This window comes from Strongylocentrotus purpuratus, unplaced genomic scaffold (genome assembly GCF_000002235.5).
Source record: "Strongylocentrotus purpuratus isolate Spur 01 unplaced genomic scaffold, Spur_5.0 spur5_scaffold_12, whole genome shotgun sequence".
NCBI lineage: Eukaryota > Metazoa > Echinodermata > Echinoidea > Camarodonta > Strongylocentrotidae > Strongylocentrotus > Strongylocentrotus purpuratus.
Genome location: NW_022145597.1, coordinates 25,535,825 through 25,555,303, shown reverse-complemented (window position 1 = coordinate 25,555,303; position 19,479 = coordinate 25,535,825). Strand labels below are relative to the sequence as shown.

The following is a 19,479-nucleotide window of genomic DNA, read 5'->3' as shown; positions in this document are numbered from 1 at the left end:
AATAATAATAATAATATTTAATTTTATATAGCGCTTATTAATGTCTCTAAGCGCTGTACAAAATATACCCCGGTCATTGGATTCAGTGCTTGCCCGCACACACTGTGTGCACAATCTCCACTCCCTGGGGAGCTTTCCAGCCAGGCGTTACATGACGCTCAAAAACTGACCAACAATGACGGTCGCATCCTACCGCGTACACCTGGGTGGAGAGTAGCAAGTTCAACTAACGCAGGGCGGGTGTCTGAGGGAGGATTTTTTTTTCTCTTATCCTCAAGCGAGGTTTTTATTTCCATAATAGTAATACATTTTGTACATTAATAAGTCAATGATTGAGTGGAACATGTGCCCCCCTCAGAAGTTGAAGTTTTTTTTTTTTAATTGATGCATAAATGGCTTGATTTGGTGCACACTTTTTGCTAAATTAAAAAGAAAGTTGAAGATATTTTTTAATTGATGCATAAAGGGCTCGATTTGGTGCATACTTTTTGCCATTAGAAAACACTTAATAATAATATTTAATTTTTATATAGCGCTTATTAATGTCTCTAAGCGCTGTACAAATTACCCGGTCATTGGATTCAGTGCTTGCCCGCACACACTGTGTGTGTGCACAATCTCCATTCCCTGGGGAGCATTCCAGCCAGGCGTTACATGATGCTCAAAAACTGTTTGACCAACAATGACGGTCGCATCCTACCGGGTACACCTGGGTGGAGAGTAGCAAGTTCAACTAACAGAAACAAAAACGCAGGGTGGGTGTCTGAGGGAGGATTTGTTTTTCTCTTTACAAAAAGTCAATGATTGAGTGGAACATGTGCCCCCCTCAGAAGTTGAAGATTTTTTTTAAATTGATGCATAAATGGCTTGATTTGGTGCACACTTTTTGCTGAATTAAAAAGAAAGTTGAAGATATTTTTTAATTGATGCATAAAGGGCTCGATTTGGTGCATACTTTTTGCCATATTAGAAAGAAACAGTCTTAATTAACAAGAACGAGAACGGAGGGGGGGGGGGGGGGAGGGGGTGTCACCATATTTTTCAGAAGGGTTGTTTTAGATGAATTTGTTGTTTCCATTGAACAATCAGCCATAAGGTTTAGAAGATCTATCTATCTAAGTATCTTCTCCCGGTTCGGAGGTTGATTGCAACATCTCTCGATTTCAATCTATCCTCAGCCATTCTGGTGCACTCTTGCAGTTTTAGTCCACTCCAGTTCTTGACATTCTCTTCCCAGTTGATTCTGGGTCTCCCTCTAGGTCTACTTCCTTCCACTCTTCCTTCCAATACATCCGTTAAGAGGCTTTGGTGCCTTTTAACATGACCAAAGTATTTGATTTTTCTCTCCTTAACTAATCCTACTAGTGCAATTTGTCCTGCCATGTGCAATATCTCTTAGTTGGTTTTTATTCGTTTCCAGGATATTTTCATCATTTGAATTTTGTCGAATATTTTAGAGTAGTCAAATAAAGCACATATAATTTATATTTCTTCTTTTAGAAGATACAAGGGATTAATTAGATTTGTTTCTTCTTCAGTTGGTGAAAGGTTTTTCATCGTATAAACCAATGTTTGAACTTCCGGTAATGTGAATGTAATAATCTGATCGCCCGATTTGGCTTGCTTTTTCTCTCTTTTTCTTTATTTTCTCTATCTTTAATTTTTTCCCCTCTCCCCCGCCCTCCCTTACGTCATAATTTATTTATAGTTCTCTTTCTCCCGGCCTTCCTCCTTCTCGTCCCCTTCCTTTTCTTTTCTTCTCCTTCTTTTCGTTTTTTCTCCTTCTTTTCATTTCCTTCTTTTCCTTTCCTTTTCCTCCTCTTAACCCTCTTCCCTTTTTTCAAAATGATAGGGAGGGCGGCCCGGCCCCCCTGCCCCCCCCCCCCCCTGTGGCGCCGCCAAGCGCTTTCTGACCATTACTATGTTCTTATATTTATATACTTTCATTTACATTCACAGCTCAGCTTGGTTGGGGTATAGAAGTAGAAATAATTTCTCTAGCTATATCCTTCACCATTTTATAATAACTCGATTTTCTATACTTGGTTATTTATAGCGCATCTAACAAGCACTGAAATGATGATGAAACAAAATTCATAGAATCTAGTGAAGTAACCAATCTTTTGGGAATGACCGTGCCATTAGATGGCATGGACGGATGGACCGCTTACCAAAAGATACGAGCACGAAGGTACGCCCACCCCCCCCCCCCCCCCCCCCCCCCACCCCATGCACCCCACCCCCACCTCACCCTCCCAACCCCCACTCCCACCCCCATGTACCATGTCATGGACGGATGGACCGCTTAACAAAAGATACGAGCACGAAGGTACGCCAACCCCCCCCCCCCCCCCCCCCCAACCCCCACCACCACCCCCCACCCCACCCCACCCTCCCACCCCACCCCATGCATTGGCTTCGTTGTGGTTAATCAGCTGATATTCGAGTAAGCGTAATCGAGTTGCATAATACGAGTGTTGCATGTTATACTTACATTATAAGTGTGTCATGCCGCAGTGCATGTGCTGATATCGGTCTCTCAAATCGTTCGACGTTTTAGTAACATACTTTGAAGGATCTTCTTGGTCAAGTTTTGGATTTTGGTTCTTTCTCTTACTTTTCATTTCTAAAACGTGAGTTCATTGTCCCTTTTTCTAGAAAATAAATATCCACTATGTCATGACTTATTTACCTTTTCGCACAGGTGCGGTGCATCAACATTTACGTCGACCCTTCTCTCAATGTCTCTCGGCTCCCCAGCGCTCGGGGCAGGACAAAGCGCTTTCTCGCACAGGACTTGTAGGAGATCCATGTTCAGACACAAAAATCTGTATGGATGTATAGTTGTATACATGATACATCCATGTATTATTAGGTGATCTGCCGCGTAGCATAGCAGAGTGCCTATTGATTTCGTCAGAATCCATCTTTTTTTTCCCACTTTCTTTCTGTAGTCTATGGATCTTTTACTCGCTCCATAGACATAGTTCTATATATACCTCATCACTCGTGAGTCGATTATGAATGACATTTTTATGACAGGTGCCATATATGCCGGATTATTGATCCTAACTCTACCAAAGAGATTTTTTTTATTACTGATCTAGGCGCCATTTTGTCATTTTTTAATGATATTTGATATGCATAAACTTGAGTCTTGACATCATAGGTAAACTTTTGGTCACACCCATGTCTGTCCTTTCTTTTCTATTTCTTTCTTTTTTCTTTTTTCGCCTTACTCTGAAAGTATTGACTTAATCAATCATATTGAAGCCACCTATAGAATTAGTTGGAACAAGCATCTCTCTCTCTGTACGTGTCACACTTTATTTTTCATGCAACATGTTACACATGCAGGCGCGGATCCAGGGGGGGGGGGCCGAGCGGGCCTTGGCCCCCCCCCCCCCCCCCCCCCCCCCCCCCCCCCCCGCAAAAAAAAAAAAAAAAGGAGGGAGAGAGAGAGAAGGAAAGAAGGGAAAGAGAAAGAGGAGAGAAAGGGGAAAAAAGAAGAGGAATAAGAAAAGAAAAGAGGGAAGAAGTAGATGGGGGGGGGGGCAAAAGGACTTGCCTCCCAGGCTGTTGCCCCCCCCCCCCCCCAGTCAAAAAATAAAAGAGAAGGAAGGAAAGGGAAAGAAAAAAGGAAAAGAGGAGATACAGGGAAGGAAAAAAGAGGAAGAAGAAAAGAAAAGAAGTGGGATATTAGTTGCAATTTTCCCGCCAACAACTTGTGGATCGGGGGGGGGGGGGGGGGGGCAAAAGGAAGGAAGAGAACGTAGGAAAAAAAACTGAATTTAGACAAAGATTAAGAGTCGATAACGACACAACAAATCATCTTCTTTCTATAATGATTTAATCAAACGTAAGCTTCCGCTTAGCGCGGGAGGGGGAAAACTAAATTCAGACGAGGATTATTTTTGGGAACGGTACAACAAATCGTCTTCTTTCTCTAGTAATTTATTGAAATGTCAAAGCTTCCGCGTTTCGCGGAGGAGGGAGGGGGAAACTCGCCCCTCCCTGCACCCACCAACCCCCAATTACGTCACTGCTGGTCACCATTACGAACCAATATTTGGCTCGCATAATTTCAAATTTTGACCCCCCCCCCCCCCCTAAGAAATCCCTGGATCAGCACCTGATGTGTATACAACGGCAGCAGTTTCAATATAAAATGTAAGTTCTTCTTACTTAAATCATTGGTCTGGAAACAATTATTTGCCCATTGTTGTGTATTGTATTACATTTTCACTGACAATGAATTCACATTTAATGCAATTTTCTAGTTTCCCAGGCTTATTTAGGAGAACATAAGATTGATATTGTTAAGTTGTACGATAACATCACTCAGTTTGATTTGATTGGAGATATATCTCATTAAAAACAGAGTAAAGGCTATACAGTATCAAACAAACCTACACCATTAAACTTCAAGCTCACTCACACATGATTTATTTCGACACTTTCAAGGCTACTTATTATTTTAAGTTCATGTATATACAAAGGGCAACAGCTTCAATATTAAACGTAATTAAATCATTGGTCTGGAAAATGTTATGCCCATTGTTGTATACTATACAACATTTTCCATAACGATGAATATACATTGTACAATGCAATTTTCAGGAAAACCATACTTGTCATTACTGTTATATTTGTTATATGATACTAAAGCAAATCGTTTCGCTTATCGATAAGATAAATAAATGTGAAGTACGTGTCAAATAATGAAATCATTACGTGCTATTTTTAACCGGACTAGACATTTGAAATGTATAAAAAATGTATACACTATTGACAGCAAGCAAGTTTTTTAAACAAAGAATTCAGAAATTGAACAACATTGTAAATTTTAGTCTACACGGCATGCTCTACACCCTTATTTGGACTGTAAACAGTTGTCTTCTTAAGTCTTCCATATAAATATAAATTTTAAGGAGGTAAATAATCATTATGAAAACACCACTTTCGTAAGGTTGACACATCAATATATATTGTGCACACATGTAACAATGTGATAATATTTTTTCTTGGGGTGGGGGGGGGGGGACGGGAGGAGAGCAATCCAAAAAGGGACTGATATGTGAACATTAATATTGATAGGTCGCTTCACAAAAGGGGCATACAACGTTACTGTACATAGTCCTATTTGTGGATAGTTTTTTGAGCAAAACACAAAATAGGTGGAGCCAACGTCCACACAGGTCACATCGCACCCATGGAGGTTTTGGCCCGAATTTACAAAGGAGGTTTGTCGACAAATCTAGGTTAATGTGCTTCATATGACGCGTTTCGATGCGTTTCAGACCAAGGTTTAGACAAACCTTTGTCTGAAACGCATCATATGACGCACATAAACATAGGTTTGTCTACAAACCTCCTTTGTGAATTCGGGCCTTTGTGTCTGTGTCCTTCCCTGGCTTTTCACACGACACATTTTTTTCCCAATGTCTTTTGCGAGATGCCCCACATTCCGAGAATTTATTCTCTTGGACACAGCTAGAGCGTTCTGCAATTGAAAGCGAAATGTGCGAGTCAGGGGCGGCGATCCCGGGGGAAGGACGGGGTACACGTCTTCCCTCAATTTTCTTAGGGGGATCGTCCCCCATGGATAATTTGAAAAAGTGCAGACCAACAAAATGTATAGCAAATATTGACTAAAGACTACAACACACTTTAAGGCTCTGGTGGGCCCAAGAGTACAGCGTTTAGACTAATAGAAATGCTAAAATCTTCTCGCTCGGTCGCTACGCTCCTTCGCATAATATCCTCAAAATATGCAAGTAAATATTGTAGAAAATATGTATTCTGTTGGTATCACGTATGTACAGTTTACACTGTATGTTAACAAGATTAAAAGTTATAGAAATAGATCAGTGTTCCAAAAATGAATATTCAGCTTGCCCTTTTAAGAAGTCCCTTCCTGCTCAGTACTTACTAAAATATACCTAGTAAATATTTACAACCCTTCGGACTGCACACTAGATATCGGCAAAGTAAAAGTGAAGCGTGAAAAAAGTATATTGCTTGTTTTTATGCTGTAGTTTTGCTAAAGAATGTAATTTTGTGACACAACAAAACTTCAAAACCTGTGAGGGGTTTACATATAAGACTTATCATACAGCTTTATGGGGGTAGTCCCTTCCGTCACCTCCGCCTCTTTCACTGGCGTACTGATGGGTGGGGGGGGGGGGGGGCAGTAACCCCCCCTTCCCCCCAATACAATTTAAACATGTGTTATTTTTAATTTGATACCAGTGATTTAAAGTATTGCTAAAATGGCAGTATTTTTCCATGAGCTCCCGGGGGCTCTACCCCCTGGAACCCACCAAGGGCCCTAAGTCGGGCCCCTGTTTGCTCATCTGGCCGTAATTTAATGCCTAAAGTCCTTGAGCTTTCGGGGGCTCTGCCCTCTGGACTCCACCAAGGGGCCTAAGGCGGGTCCCTAGATGTGTAATTTGGTGCCTAAAAGCCCTGACCTCTTCTCTTCCGTTATGTATTTCTTTGTCTTTCTTTCTCCATATCCTCTGTACTCTCCTTATGTATTTTTTGTTTTCCCTTTTCTATTACCTTCCCTTCCCTGGGTATACGTGCTTGCACATGTATTATATATGGCTAAACAGTTGTGTAAAAAAAATATATGCGCGAACGGTCAAGGAGTAAGAAGAAGGGAAAAAGAGAACAAATACGGCATCCATGGAAGCCATGTGAGAGTGTCCACTTTTTTCGCTTTTACTTTTACCCTTGCATTCTTTCCTGAATCAGAGTTTTCTCACACCTTGTAGACTCGTGCAGGTTATGATCTTGTGTGTGTGTGTGTGTGCGTGTGTGTGTGCGTGTAACGAAATAACGTATACAATAGCTTGGCAATTCTCATGGTTATGAGATACAATGTGAAAGGAAATGAGAGAATAATGGTCGCGTAGCTTAAATCAAAGTTCCCCATTGCAGTCCTCTCTTTTTGGATATTTTTGCATTTTGTTTTTGTAAGAGGTGTAGCGCCAGAAGAAAGAAGAGGAAGAAGAAAAGAAACGGGTGAAGAAGGAGATTGGGGGGAGGCGAAAGGGCCTTGCCTCCCAGGCTGTTGCACCCCCCCCCCTCCAATAAAAAAATGAGAGAGAAGGAAGGAAAGGGAAAGGGTAAGAGGAGATAAATGGAAGGAAAAAGAGGAAGAAGAAAAGAAAAGAAAGGGGATATCATTTGCAATTTTCCCGCCGGTGGATCGAGGAGGGGAAAAAGGCCCTTACCTCCCCCGCCCCCGCTATAACAAAGAGAGAAAGAAGGAAAAGGGAAAGAGGAGAGCTAAAAGGGAACAAAAAAGAGGAAGAAGAAAAGAAAAGGGTGAAAAGAACGGGAGATCAGTTCCGGTTAATCCCGCCAACAATGTGTGGATCGGGATGGGGGCCGAAAGGCCCTTGCCCCCCCCCCCCTCGGCAAACCTTAAGGAGGAGAGAAAGGGAAAGAAGAAAAAAAGAGAAAGAAGAAAGGGGGCACTGGCGTACTGATGGGGGGGGGGGGGGCTTGGGGGAATTCAAATTCGAACGTGGTTTATTTCTAATTCCATAACGGTGGCTTACAAAAAATGCTGAATTCATTCCGAGATTTTTCCTCAGTTTTTAGTAAATTATACTTTTGTATGCGTTTGTTGGAAAATGACAAATTCCTAAATTTACAGCCAGACAAAAAAAATTTGGGGGGGGGGGGGGGGGGGGGGGGGGAGATAGAAAAAAAAAAGTGATTTACAATGTTGCATTGCACCATTTTCAGGGTTTATAGATAAACAATGACAATGAAGTCCATATTTTTAACATATCCTAATTAGCTCATTATGCTAATTATGCTATTTAAGACAATTCCATTACTTACAAATAAAAACTGGTGTCATAAATGAATACCTCGTCATAGAAAACCCTTGAAAAGTCGTATTATCCATGTTTTCAGGCTTCCTGGATTGAGATTAGCAACATTATTACATATTGCACATATGATAATTAGATGATTATGCTAATTAGGCTATAAAAAAAGTTGCTCAAGGTTGCCCAAAATTGCCAAGCTGGCAACCAAGCTGAATTTACTTCAATACCCATCTAGAACACGAATCAACAAAAAAACCTAGTACTTATAAACTTTTCCAGGTCATGTACATGGTCTATGGGTACCGTCTACTGGACTATTTAATGAAACGTCATATATATAGCTTCCGCGCTTTGTGGAGGAGGGAGGGGGAAACTCGCCCCTCCCTACATCCCCCTGCATTATGTCACTGCTGGTCACCATTACGTACCAATATTTGGCTTGCATAATTTCAAATTTGGCCCCCCCCCCTAAGAAATCCTGGATCTGCGCCTGTACACATGTATCAAAAGCTTCAAGATTATTTAACTGATTCCAGTGCAAGATTAATCTATATTCAATAATGGTGGTAAAAATGTTGTCATGGAGCTAATCAACAAAGAAAATGGGAAATTTTACATTGTGTTGCTTAAAGCAATCCTTCCGTCAATAGGTGCATTTGTTTTGTGCGAAATTGTACGTGATGTGTGGCGAACGGGTAGAAATCGTGCAGGTAACCAAAAAGAAAAGAAAAAAAAACAGATTTTTAAATTTAAAAACAGTCTCTGAGTTCAAGCTTTCCTTCATGAACTGCAATGCATATATAAGATTGACAAGATCATGACTTAGATGATCAATATCAGTCAAAAGGAAGAAACTTTCATCCATGTTTTTTTTTATAGGGTATGGTCAAAGCAAGCAAGCATTTAATGCCAGACCAAAATGCTACATGTGTACATGTATCTCTCTCTCTCTCTCTCTAAGAGCCATATCGTTGACTTTGGCGATCATGCTGTTCCACAACCCTCGGCTCCTAGCCTTCTGGATTATTACCACTCCCAGTACTTTCACTCCTCTCTCTTCCAACAATTTCTGCAGACTGTCCATCCAAAGTATCCTCCTTCTTCCCCTACTCCTTCTTCCCACAATTTTCCCTGTCAAAGCAAGATTCTATAATCTATATGTCAACAGAAATTTGCCAACTCAGCTAAACTTGTACAAGTTGTACTAACGTGCTAACGTGCACAAACATGGACTTTTAGTCCCCCGTCGTGCAAATAAGGCTCTGATCCTTCACTAAAGTTGATTATAGTTGTATCTCTGCATCTACATGTAGGTGACTACCAAAATAGTGACAGCATGTTATTGTGTTTGTTCTTTGTACATATTGGCCTTGCTTTATAGATTAAGTTCATTTCTGGGGGGGGGGGGGGGAGGGGTAGGGCGATTACGATTTCAAATTCCAATTCTAATTTATTCATTAGAATCCATTCAATCCAAACATGTAGGATCGTTCTCAATCTTCTTTTTACGAGGGACAAGAAAAACCATAATCATTGTGTAAAAAATATAGTTCGTAAAGATAATTTAGTGCAAATTTAAAATGGGCAGAAATTTAAAATTGTTGTCTCTCCAAGTGATTACTGATGCCCTCTATAAGTTACTATAACCCTATTTTTTCTCGGGGGGGGGGGGGGGTCACTGTGGTGGCTCCACTCACTCCACTCCTTTTTTGTTTATCCCTGTCATAACCTGCAAATTCATTTGGAAGAAGTGTTTAACTTCAATTCCTTCTTAACATTAATGAAGAGTGCAGAACTGTCATGATGTTAAACATTTTAAACCAACTTGTTGACAAACTTGGATTGAAAACACACCCCCTCCTCATTAAAAATGTTCCTGGTAATACTCTTTGCTGCCAACTGCAATGTACACACTGATTTTAGACTGTACATGTATATATCAGCCGTTGACCTAAAACTCTCTTGTAAACAAGGTGATTAACTCTATTCAGCAAACTATTTAAAAAAAACAGAATTTATTACAGTAAAAGTAATAGAATAATGAAATTTAAAAAAAGAAAATAAGTAGGTCAGCCAGACACCTTAGCTAACACCAAATTCTATGGAAATAGTACAAGCAGTCATGCGTGAGACATCGTGAGAGTGTCTACTTTTTTCAAGCAGTACTGTATATAGGAGCATTCACTGTATTTTACTGGGAAAATGTATTATCCTTCAACAGTCTTTTCATAAGATCAGATTGTAATTTGTAAGCATTTAGAGCAAGAAAGTTTTAATTTGCCATCAAGGCTAAATCGTTCACCTGTCCTGTTTTTTTCTTCAATTAATGTGTGAACTCTGGACTTTTTCTTTGATTGCTTCACTCTTGAGCTGAAAGAGAAGTGTATATATATCTGAAACTAAACCTTACATGAATTACAATATTTGGTCAGCAGGTATGATATATATTTAACTTTGTAACAGGGAGTGTCAGTAATTTTCTTTGATTTAGGCAGAAATAACCAGAATTCACAATTACCTAATCTTCCATAACATGTTTCTTGTTTGTGTTTTTTGCAGGTCGTGATAAAGACAGCCCGATGGCAACAACAAGACGGAAAGTTGTGATTGTTGGAGCTGGAATAGCCGGGTTGTCTGCCGGGGTGGAGCTAAGCAGGTCGGGTCAATATGAGGTCATCATCCTGGAAGCTATGTCGACGTTCGGGGGAAGGATACAGACTCTAAAAGGATTTGGTAAGGAGTACTTGCACTAAATTTTGCGAGAAGTCCCAATAAAATTTGATTTGAAATTCGAATTTTAATTAAATCTTCAGGATTGAGATCATTGAGGTCTTAATAACACAGTAAAACGCCCTTTAGTGACCACCTGTATAGAAATTAGGCTCCCTGTGACTGTCTACAAAGACATTTTTTGTTTCCCTTGCATAGTGATCCTCATTGAAATATGTACTATAGGAACCTTTGCACAAGGACCACCTCCATATAAAGACCACTTTTGTTGTCTACTTTGAGCAGTCTTTATATACATGTACATGTTTCAAAATACCTAATCAAAATAAGAGGCTGTTTTGCAGTTACAGATGAGGTGTCATACCTCAGTGGTAAAAACACTTGACTGCAGATTGGAAGGTTGTGGGTTCAATCACCAATCATGGCACTAATGTCCTAAACCAAGGCATTATCTTACGTTTTTTGGCACCCAAGTGCAAAATGGGTATCTGGTAAGCTAGATGCAAATGTCACTTTGGTTTGATGTGAATTGATTCCTTGTTGGAATGTTGAGTATTAATTGTTTCCCTTTTCTCTTTCTCCAGGTTCTCATGCAATAGAACTGGGAGCCAATTGGCTGCATGGTACCAAGGGTAGCCCTGTGTATGAGCTGGCAAAGAAACACGACCTTCTCAGTGTAAGTGACGTACAGAGTTTTGTTGTTTAAAAAAAAAAACTGTGTTCCTACATCTTTGTTTTCCTAAATAAAGAAGAGGTGATTGACATCTTTTCATTAGCAGCAAACCAATCTGATATACAGTCGAACCTGTCCATAGCGACCACCCAAAGGAAACACAAAAAGTGGTCTTTGTAGACAGGTTCCTTTAGTACATGTTTCAATGAGAAATTCAAGGGAGTCAAAGAATGTGGTCTTTGTAGACAGGTGGTCACTAAAGCAGGTTTGACTGTATGTCTGGGACTCTCCTTACATGACTTACAGCTAGCATGACCAACTGCCAACTATTATCTGATGATGCATGCTTTTTTTCACCGTCAGTTTGAAGCCAGAAAGGCATTAAATCTAGTTCTGAACAGATGATATCCTTTTTTAATTGCATACGTATTGTTACAACATTAACAAAAAACAAAAACAATCTACCATTGTGAACACACCTCAAACATCAGGGCCCCGTATTACAAAGAGTTGCGATTGGTCCAAATCAAACGCAAGTTCGCAGTCTCCTATCTTTTATGTACAAATAGGTGCATTTGATATTAATCGCAAATAAGTTGCTATTGAAGGGAGGGAAGCTTGGCATATACTGGTTAATGCCATCTACGTCTTCTTTTGGACAACTGCACGTAAACGAATGGAGTTGATTAGGGACTTTTAGATGTGAGTGGACTGATATGTGTGACGTCCATTCAAGGCAGTGCATTAACAGGAAGTCGACGGTAGCAATCCACATTGTTTTCGTGCAAATCTAAAAGTCCCTATTAACAGTAGTCAACGACTTAATCAGTAGTCAACTTAACTTAGTCTCGTCGGGCTACATTCCCTTTAAAGGTACTATGTCCCTTTTGCAGCCAACCTCAAATTCTGTAGAACTTTGCAGGAATTATGAATATGTCATGTATGTCCTATCTGTGAAATTTAAACGTTAGCAGTGTCCTCATATTCAAATTATGCAAGGAAACCCGTTAACTTGCTAGACTTCACTGTCAGACACTATTGAGTGACTGACTGGCTTTTTTCTTCTTGGTAATAACATACATGAAAAGAGTTGTAAAGGGTACACGAGCATTTGTCTACATCAATAACCCACTTCTTGTGATGGCCAAGATTAAACTGATTGAATCTTTGCGCAGCATAAAACGTATGACCATTCGGTTCAATTGTCTGAAAATCAAGACTATTACTTTTGGGCTCTATAGCCCTTAAGTCGATTTGACAACTCATAGTCGTTATTTTCCCACTTGAAGACATTTTCAAGCCCCACCTCTTTTAGGGAAGTTCTAAATTATTATTAATTGTCAAATGCAGTTGGAATTTAACTTTTTCATTTTTGGGGCCTGCAAATGGGACATAGTACCTTTAATATCAACTCTTTAAAAGACAGGGCCCCAGGTGTAGTGGTTCATTCACTTGACTTTCAATGAAAGAGACAAGGGCTCAAATCCTAGTCCAGGGGGGTGTTTCACAAAGATCCTAATCCAAACTTAACTCTAAGTTGGACTTAACAAATATGGAGAGCTATTTGTGGCCTTAAAATAAAATATATTCACAAGCAAAAAATCAAGTATTTTAGACTTTTTATAAATTCAACATCAAGAACATGAAATCTCCTTGATAATAGAAAATATAAATGATTTGAATCAACATTTTATGCCTTTCAAAATAACTTTTGCAAAATATTTTTATAGATGCTAACGGCTTTCCATAATTGTTAAGTCCAACTTAGAGATAAGTTCAACTTAGGATCTTTGTGAAACACCCCCCAGCACTGATGTCCATTGTACATGTAAGTTACCAATTCACATTTACCACTCTCCATCCAGGTGTAGATGGGTACCCGATATGCTAGAGCGCTACATGTTTGGCCATTCGGCCATGACCGGGTTAATAAATGTTGAAGCGCCAGGAGCATCATAGTGTGACAGACATGAGTGCCATACAAGAAGCCACTATTATTATTGTTATTATTATTTCAAGGTAAATCCTAGTTCAATGCATACACCTCTAATTTTTGTTATTTTAAAAACAGATGTCCGATGGAAGCTCATCTTCTTGCTCATCTTCATCATCAATATCATCTTCCATTTTTGACGACAATGAGGATGCCAAGTGGTACAAAAATAACAGTGCTGAAGAAAACCAATATAGAACAGAGGCTGGCGAGTGCATGAACACCAAACTGGTCCTGCAAGCAAAGAAAATGTTTGCAGATGCTATGGACAAGAATGTTGACAGTATACATGTATCTGAGGTGGACATGGACCAAAATACAGGTGACGCTCTAGCTCAGGGATTCGCGGAGGAGTTGAAGCATCGTGGAATCGTCAACGACACTAAGGAGTACCACCAGTACTGGTTGATCTACAAGCACTGCTGCAGCATGGAGTGTCTGGACATTGGGTCCAACACGCTCCGAGATGCCCAGCTCAAGAGCTACGACAACTACAAGGAGCTGGAAGGGGGCTACTACACGACCCTGGGGGAGGAAGGCTACCAAGGTGTCCTGGAGAAACTGCTTGAGGACATCCCCGAAGGCAGTATTCTCTACAACACCCCTGTGGAAAGGATACAGTATGCTGACTGCAATACTAGAAATGGTAGTGTTCCTCAGGATGATGATGATGATGCCGTTGTCACGGTGACCTGTGAGGATGGGAGGACTTTCCGCTGTAGTCATGTCATCATGACTGCGTCTGTCGGATTTCTCAAGGAGAACTTGGAGACCTTTTTCAGGCCACCGTTGCCAGAAGACAAGCTCAGTGCTATCAGAACGCTCCCGTATGGAAATGTCAACAAAATTTTCCTTAAGTAAGCACATATGTGGTATCTGTAAGTACAATCATAGTATCCGGATTATGCTTTAAAGGTAGTTTAAAGAGAATGTAGAGTTCTGAGAAGAATTTAGAGGTAAAAAATAGTTAGTGAGCGTTATCATTGTTATTATAATGCGAGTGCGGAAGAAAATCAGAGAAAAAATGTTCCCTGAAAAGCATTGTAACAACATACAAATTGGGACGTATCTTTATGCCACATGTTAGTGTAGCCCCACATACATCTTTCTGTGTACAGTGCTTGTAACTTTTCCAAGACTGGGCCAAATTTTGTATCATCAACACCAATACCAACCTTTTCTGATCCATTCCACACCATTTCTTTCACAATGCAATTGTGACCAGAACTCAACTTTATCTTTATATTCCTGGTAATATTGATTTGGTGAAAAATTGTTTTTCTGGGTGAATTCTGAGTACCCACTCAAAACACCTTCTTTGAGAGTGGCCAGTGTCATGTGATGCCTTGCCAAAGGATATTATTGCTGTTTTGGGGCTTGAACCCGCAACCTACCAATCGCCTGTCCAAATGTTAAACTTATCTTTAGGAAATATTGGACTTAATTGTAAAGACCAGTTCTGGTTATGCGATTGCATTGTGAAAGAAACGTTGTAGAATCGATCAGAAAGGTTGATCATGAAGCATATAAGTATTGGTGTGTACTAAAGGAAAAAATTTAGCCAGTCTTGGTAAAGTTACAAGCACTGCACACAGAAAGATGTATATGGGACTATGTGATATCTATCCAGTCCGGATAGATATGATAATTTACCAAATATATCAATTAGTAGGCGGTTTCCCGGCAAATTTTGTATCATCACGTGTTAGTCAAAACATATTCTTTCATGATTGGTAATAAGAGCTTCCATTTCATTTTTTGAGAGAGGGGCATTTCCAAAACTGGTCTATACCTTTAAGCCCTGTGGATATTTAATAAGATATTGCGTATCAAATACACCACTCCCCCTGTGATATATCTCAATTTGATAACTCGGTATGGGTTATACTCTTTGAGTTTTACCCTATTTATCAATTCAACCAGTTTTGTTGTCTTCAAAATAAAGGTATAAGCGGCCATTTTGGAACTCGAGCGACTTTGGCCTTCAGGTCCTCTGGGATGCGCCCTTGCCAACCAAGGAGGAATCGGAGGAGGAAGAGAAGGAGAAATTCTACCGGATGCTTCCCGGATTCGATATTGAAGACCGGAACGATGACATACTCGTTGGATGGACGTACGGCAGAGGGGCAGATTACATGGAGACGTTAACTGATGAAGAAATTGGACAAGTAAGTTTGGATGGGGTTTTAGGGGTTTGTCTTTTAATATCTTACGAAGAGTTGTCATTAGGCCAAAAAACAGAGAATGTTGTATCGCCCTTTAGGTGCCAAAACATGGGTCGGTCGGTCAGAAATCTTTTTTTTTTTACTCTCTGATATTTCTCAGTTTTGAATGCTTTAATACATTTTTTCTTTAAAAATTTACGAAGCCGACCGTAGATTTCATGATTTTGGGGTTGGTAGCAAAGGGCAATACAATAAGGCTGCGACAAGTACTCAAATACTCGAGTACTCGCACTGTTGACAACTACTCGAGTACGATTTCTCAGCCGCCATTTTTAAAGTTTTTTTCCCGTTCACCTGGCACTGTCCAGGCCGATGCTTACCCGCGACCAGGAGAGCGCCGGCATGGAACTGTGGGTAAAAATGTTTCCCAGCTCAATCATTTTCAACTCACCACTCAGAAACTGGAAGAAATGTCTGTATTTCTGTTTGGACTCGGAGGAAAATTAGTCAGTCATCTTTGGTTTTAAAAACAGCATTGTTAACTATTATTATTATTATTAAATTGGCGCTTTCAACTGCAACTCAAAGTAAAATCATGTGAATTTTCGGAGACAGACCTGGGATACTTCTACCATAGTATGGTGGTGGCAAAAAAAAAAAAAAAAAAAAAACATGGCGTCCTAGTATCCGCCTGTAAGCCCTGGAGTGTACATCGAGTTCATCATTACACGGTTATGCACAGCCTTACAATACAACTTTCTTTTTTAACGCCTTACACTGTATCAATTTTTAGTCTTTCAATATCTGCATGCTGCTTTTAACATACATGTATAATTGATATGGGACCTAGAGACACTTCAATTTTAATCCATCTGTTTCCCAAGCAATGCTACCTTTATATACAACATTTATTTTCTCTTGTGGTGTAAGGCCTAAACTAAAAGTGATACTACTTGAAAGATCTTGAGATTACATTATGAATAGCAGATCATTTGTCATCAATATCAAGCTTAACAATTTAAATCGCATTATCTATATAACATTTGTGACAGAAAAGTACTTAAGTTTGTTGTGGCCTTCAAAGTTGCGTATGAACAGAAGGTTCTCTGACATATTGCTCTAGGTTTCATTTTGTCAAAGATATAAGGTTTGGGTTAGGGTTGCAAGGTTTTGGGTGAGGTTTAGGGTTAAGGTTAGGGTTAGGGTCAGGTTTTCAATGGGTTTCCGGTTCGGATTAGGTTAGGGTGTAGGGTTAGGGCCAGGATTGTGTTAACTTTCGGTTGAAGTTCAGAATTTGCTTAGTGTAGACTAGTGACCATGATTGCCGGAGCATGTGTTGTTCACAGACCAGAATTGAAGCATGAGTTGCCTCTCTGAATTCGTGAACTTACATCATACAAATTACTGGTTGATAGAGCTAAGTGATATACGACAATAATATTGACAATGATGATGATGATGATGATGATGATGATGATGATGATGGTGACAATGATAATTATACTAATAAAGAAAAACAGGAAGAAGATTAAAACAACAATAACCACAACATATTAAGCACTTAATATTAATTTTTCTAAGTGTTGTACTTTTTATCTTTTTCCTTTTTTTCACAGCGTTGTACTGCAATACTGAGAAAGTTCTTAAACGACCCGTCCATCCCCGAACCAGAGAAGGTTCTCTGCACGCGTTGGAAAGGGAATCGGTATCAACGAGGGGCGTATGGAGCCTTCCTTCCGGTGCAGGCATTGGGCAAGGAGATCGAAGGTATCCAGAGACCAGTTTACAGCAACAGGACAAGGCATGGACAAAAGGTTAGAATGCATTCTTAAGGTAATCCTTTTCACAATGTAAGTGGCAAAGAATTTGGGACTTTAACAAATTGACCGGACCTAGAATGGCTATATTTTCATCCTTTAACGGTATCGTCATTGTAAAGTTGATTCTCATGCAGTATATTGTATGAACCTCTTATGGACGTTGTGGATGCATCCACTAGGCTTCGAACCCAGGACTACCCGGTTACGAAACCACCTCCTGCTAGTGATCCAACTCACCGACAGTCCATGTTCAAATCTTGAAAGTTTTTTATAAGTATTAACGATTTTATTATTTCTATTATTATTATAAGAAACATGGATGACAATAATACCCCAGTCTCACCGCCTACCCAACTCCACACCAACACGAACCAACCGATTCTTAGCCATTCAGGGTACATATGCGGTGTAATGTTATGTTTTTGGTCTGCGATGTTATGGGAGTATTAGTGGCATGAAAGATGTTGTATGTTTTTTTCATTACATTCTCCACTGTTCTCTTAAATTTGTTGGACTTAAATGGTATAAAGAGATACAAAAAAGAAATTTAACCCATAAAAACAGCAGAATGGTATAGAAACATGTACGAGTAAACCCCGCAACTCCAACAAAAACTTTGCTTTACAATTTTCTCATTAAATTTTAATGAAAGAGCAAACATTTTTCTTAAATTTTACTGGCCCAGGGCCGACGGGCCAGTGGTAGTGTTGAGTTTTCGTGAAAATCTGATTATTTAGGATACTCAGTCTGTTTTTTTTTGTGTCAAGAGGTTGGCATCTCTGGGTATATTGCTTGGTGACCTGAAGAACCATTTAATATCTGCCTCACTTGTACCTGCAAATTTGTTTTTATTTTTCATTCAGGTTCCTGTACTTCTCTTCGCCGGTGAAGCATTCCATAAAACGTACTTCTCGACAACTCATGGTGCTATGGTGTCTGGAATGGACCAAGCTAAAGTTCTTATCAATTTCTCGTTGGTATCAAAATAATCATGTACAATACTCTTAGGATATGATTGAAGTTGCATCCTTGATGTTTCTTTTTCATGCTTGTAAGTAAAATGAATAAAATTATGTGTTAGGTAAAATAAATGCCTGGGCCCGTATTAAATTCAATACTTAGGTACGAAATGTAAGCTTTTTACTTAGTATTTCATCGTTGACGATTCCGCGCTGCTTCAGTATTTTACCCTAAATCTAAGCCAACTCCATACCAGACTTAAGCCAATTATTTAGAGGCCTTGATTGGCAGGCATATGGTTTTCTTACCCAGTACTTTAACCTGCGCACAATTATATCAGCGCGCATTTATTGCAATGCATCAATTTTACTTAGATTTTGTCTTACGTAAGTATAAGTCTAAAATGCGATTTGAATACGAGATAAGTAAATTACTTAATTTAGCCATTTACTTAGTAAATTTCTTACTTATGCTTAGTATTGAATTGAATACCGGCCCTGGTCCAGAGCTGGCAACTAGTACGGATTTACCGTAATTGGTACAGAAATTAACGACCAGTACGGAATGTTGTCTCAAATTACATTTACAGTTTCCATTGTTGATCCGTCTGAGCATCCAGTATGACAATCCTTCCAAATTCCAGACTTATTTTAACAGCATTTGCTTCATCCTAAAATGACTGAGTGATTTTAGTGGAATCACACCGGGGTGGTGGATCTCCCTCTCCATCTGCCAAGGAGTAAAAAAATTGTCATGAAACTTTGTACTTATTTATTTGAATTTCCTTTTTTTTGGGGGGGGGGGGTTTGGTCATTCAGTAAATACTTGTCTCGCCAAGTTTTGATGAAACTTACTGTGATAAAAAAATAATGATGGTAATTTTATTGATTACATTTTTTATATTGTCTGATACAAAAGTTTATGTAATTTTTCTTTTCCTTATGTAGGAGCCCAAAACAATGGTTTAAATTTTCTTGTCAACATTTTGTATGTGCTTGTACTATCCTCTGTTAAATTTGTTTAATTTCTCATGAAATTACCTTCAATTGTTATCTGTACATTTTTATGGAGCCTAACCAATATTTGAAAATAAATAATAAGGCTCAATTGTAATTCTTTTTTGAAAATATGAGTATGCTTGCACTATCCTTTTCATGTATAAAGGAGGATAACAGTGTACTTGAAAAGGGGATGGGGGTGTTTAATAACTCATGTAAACAACCATCAGTATCTTTTTTAGAGGCACCTTTCAATTTTCATATTATTTTATGAAGCTTTCTTTTGTCAT

The 19,479-nt window shown here is 39.4% G+C and overlaps 1 protein-coding gene across 1 annotated transcript; it reads left to right on the top strand.

Moving 5' to 3' along the window:
• Positions 1–2,504: 2,504 nt before the first annotated feature.
• On the top strand, positions 2,505–18,544 carry LOC593351 (peroxisomal N(1)-acetyl-spermine/spermidine oxidase). The gene is made up of 7 exons (XM_792830.5): positions 2,505–2,633; positions 10,410–10,583; positions 11,165–11,256; positions 13,325–14,103; positions 15,192–15,414; positions 17,028–17,225; positions 18,095–18,544. The coding sequence occupies exons 2-7, from the start codon at positions 10,430–10,432 to the stop codon at positions 18,218–18,220; spliced, it is 1,572 nt and encodes a 523-aa protein (XP_797923.4). The 5' UTR covers positions 2,505–2,633; positions 10,410–10,429; the 3' UTR covers positions 18,221–18,544.
• The last annotated feature ends 935 nt before the right edge of the window (positions 18,545–19,479 follow it).

Coding starts and splice junctions, on each gene's coding strand:
- LOC593351 (XM_792830.5), top strand. CDS start 10,430: ATGGCAACAACAAGACGGAAAGTTGTGATTGTTGGAGCTGGAATAGCC. Junction 11,257..13,324: donor AGAAACACGACCTTCTCAGT/GTAAGTGACGTA, acceptor TTTTAAAAACAG/ATGTCCGATGGAAGCTCATC. Junction 17,226..18,094: donor GGACAAGGCATGGACAAAAG/GTTAGAATGCAT, acceptor TTTTTCATTCAG/GTTCCTGTACTTCTCTTCGC.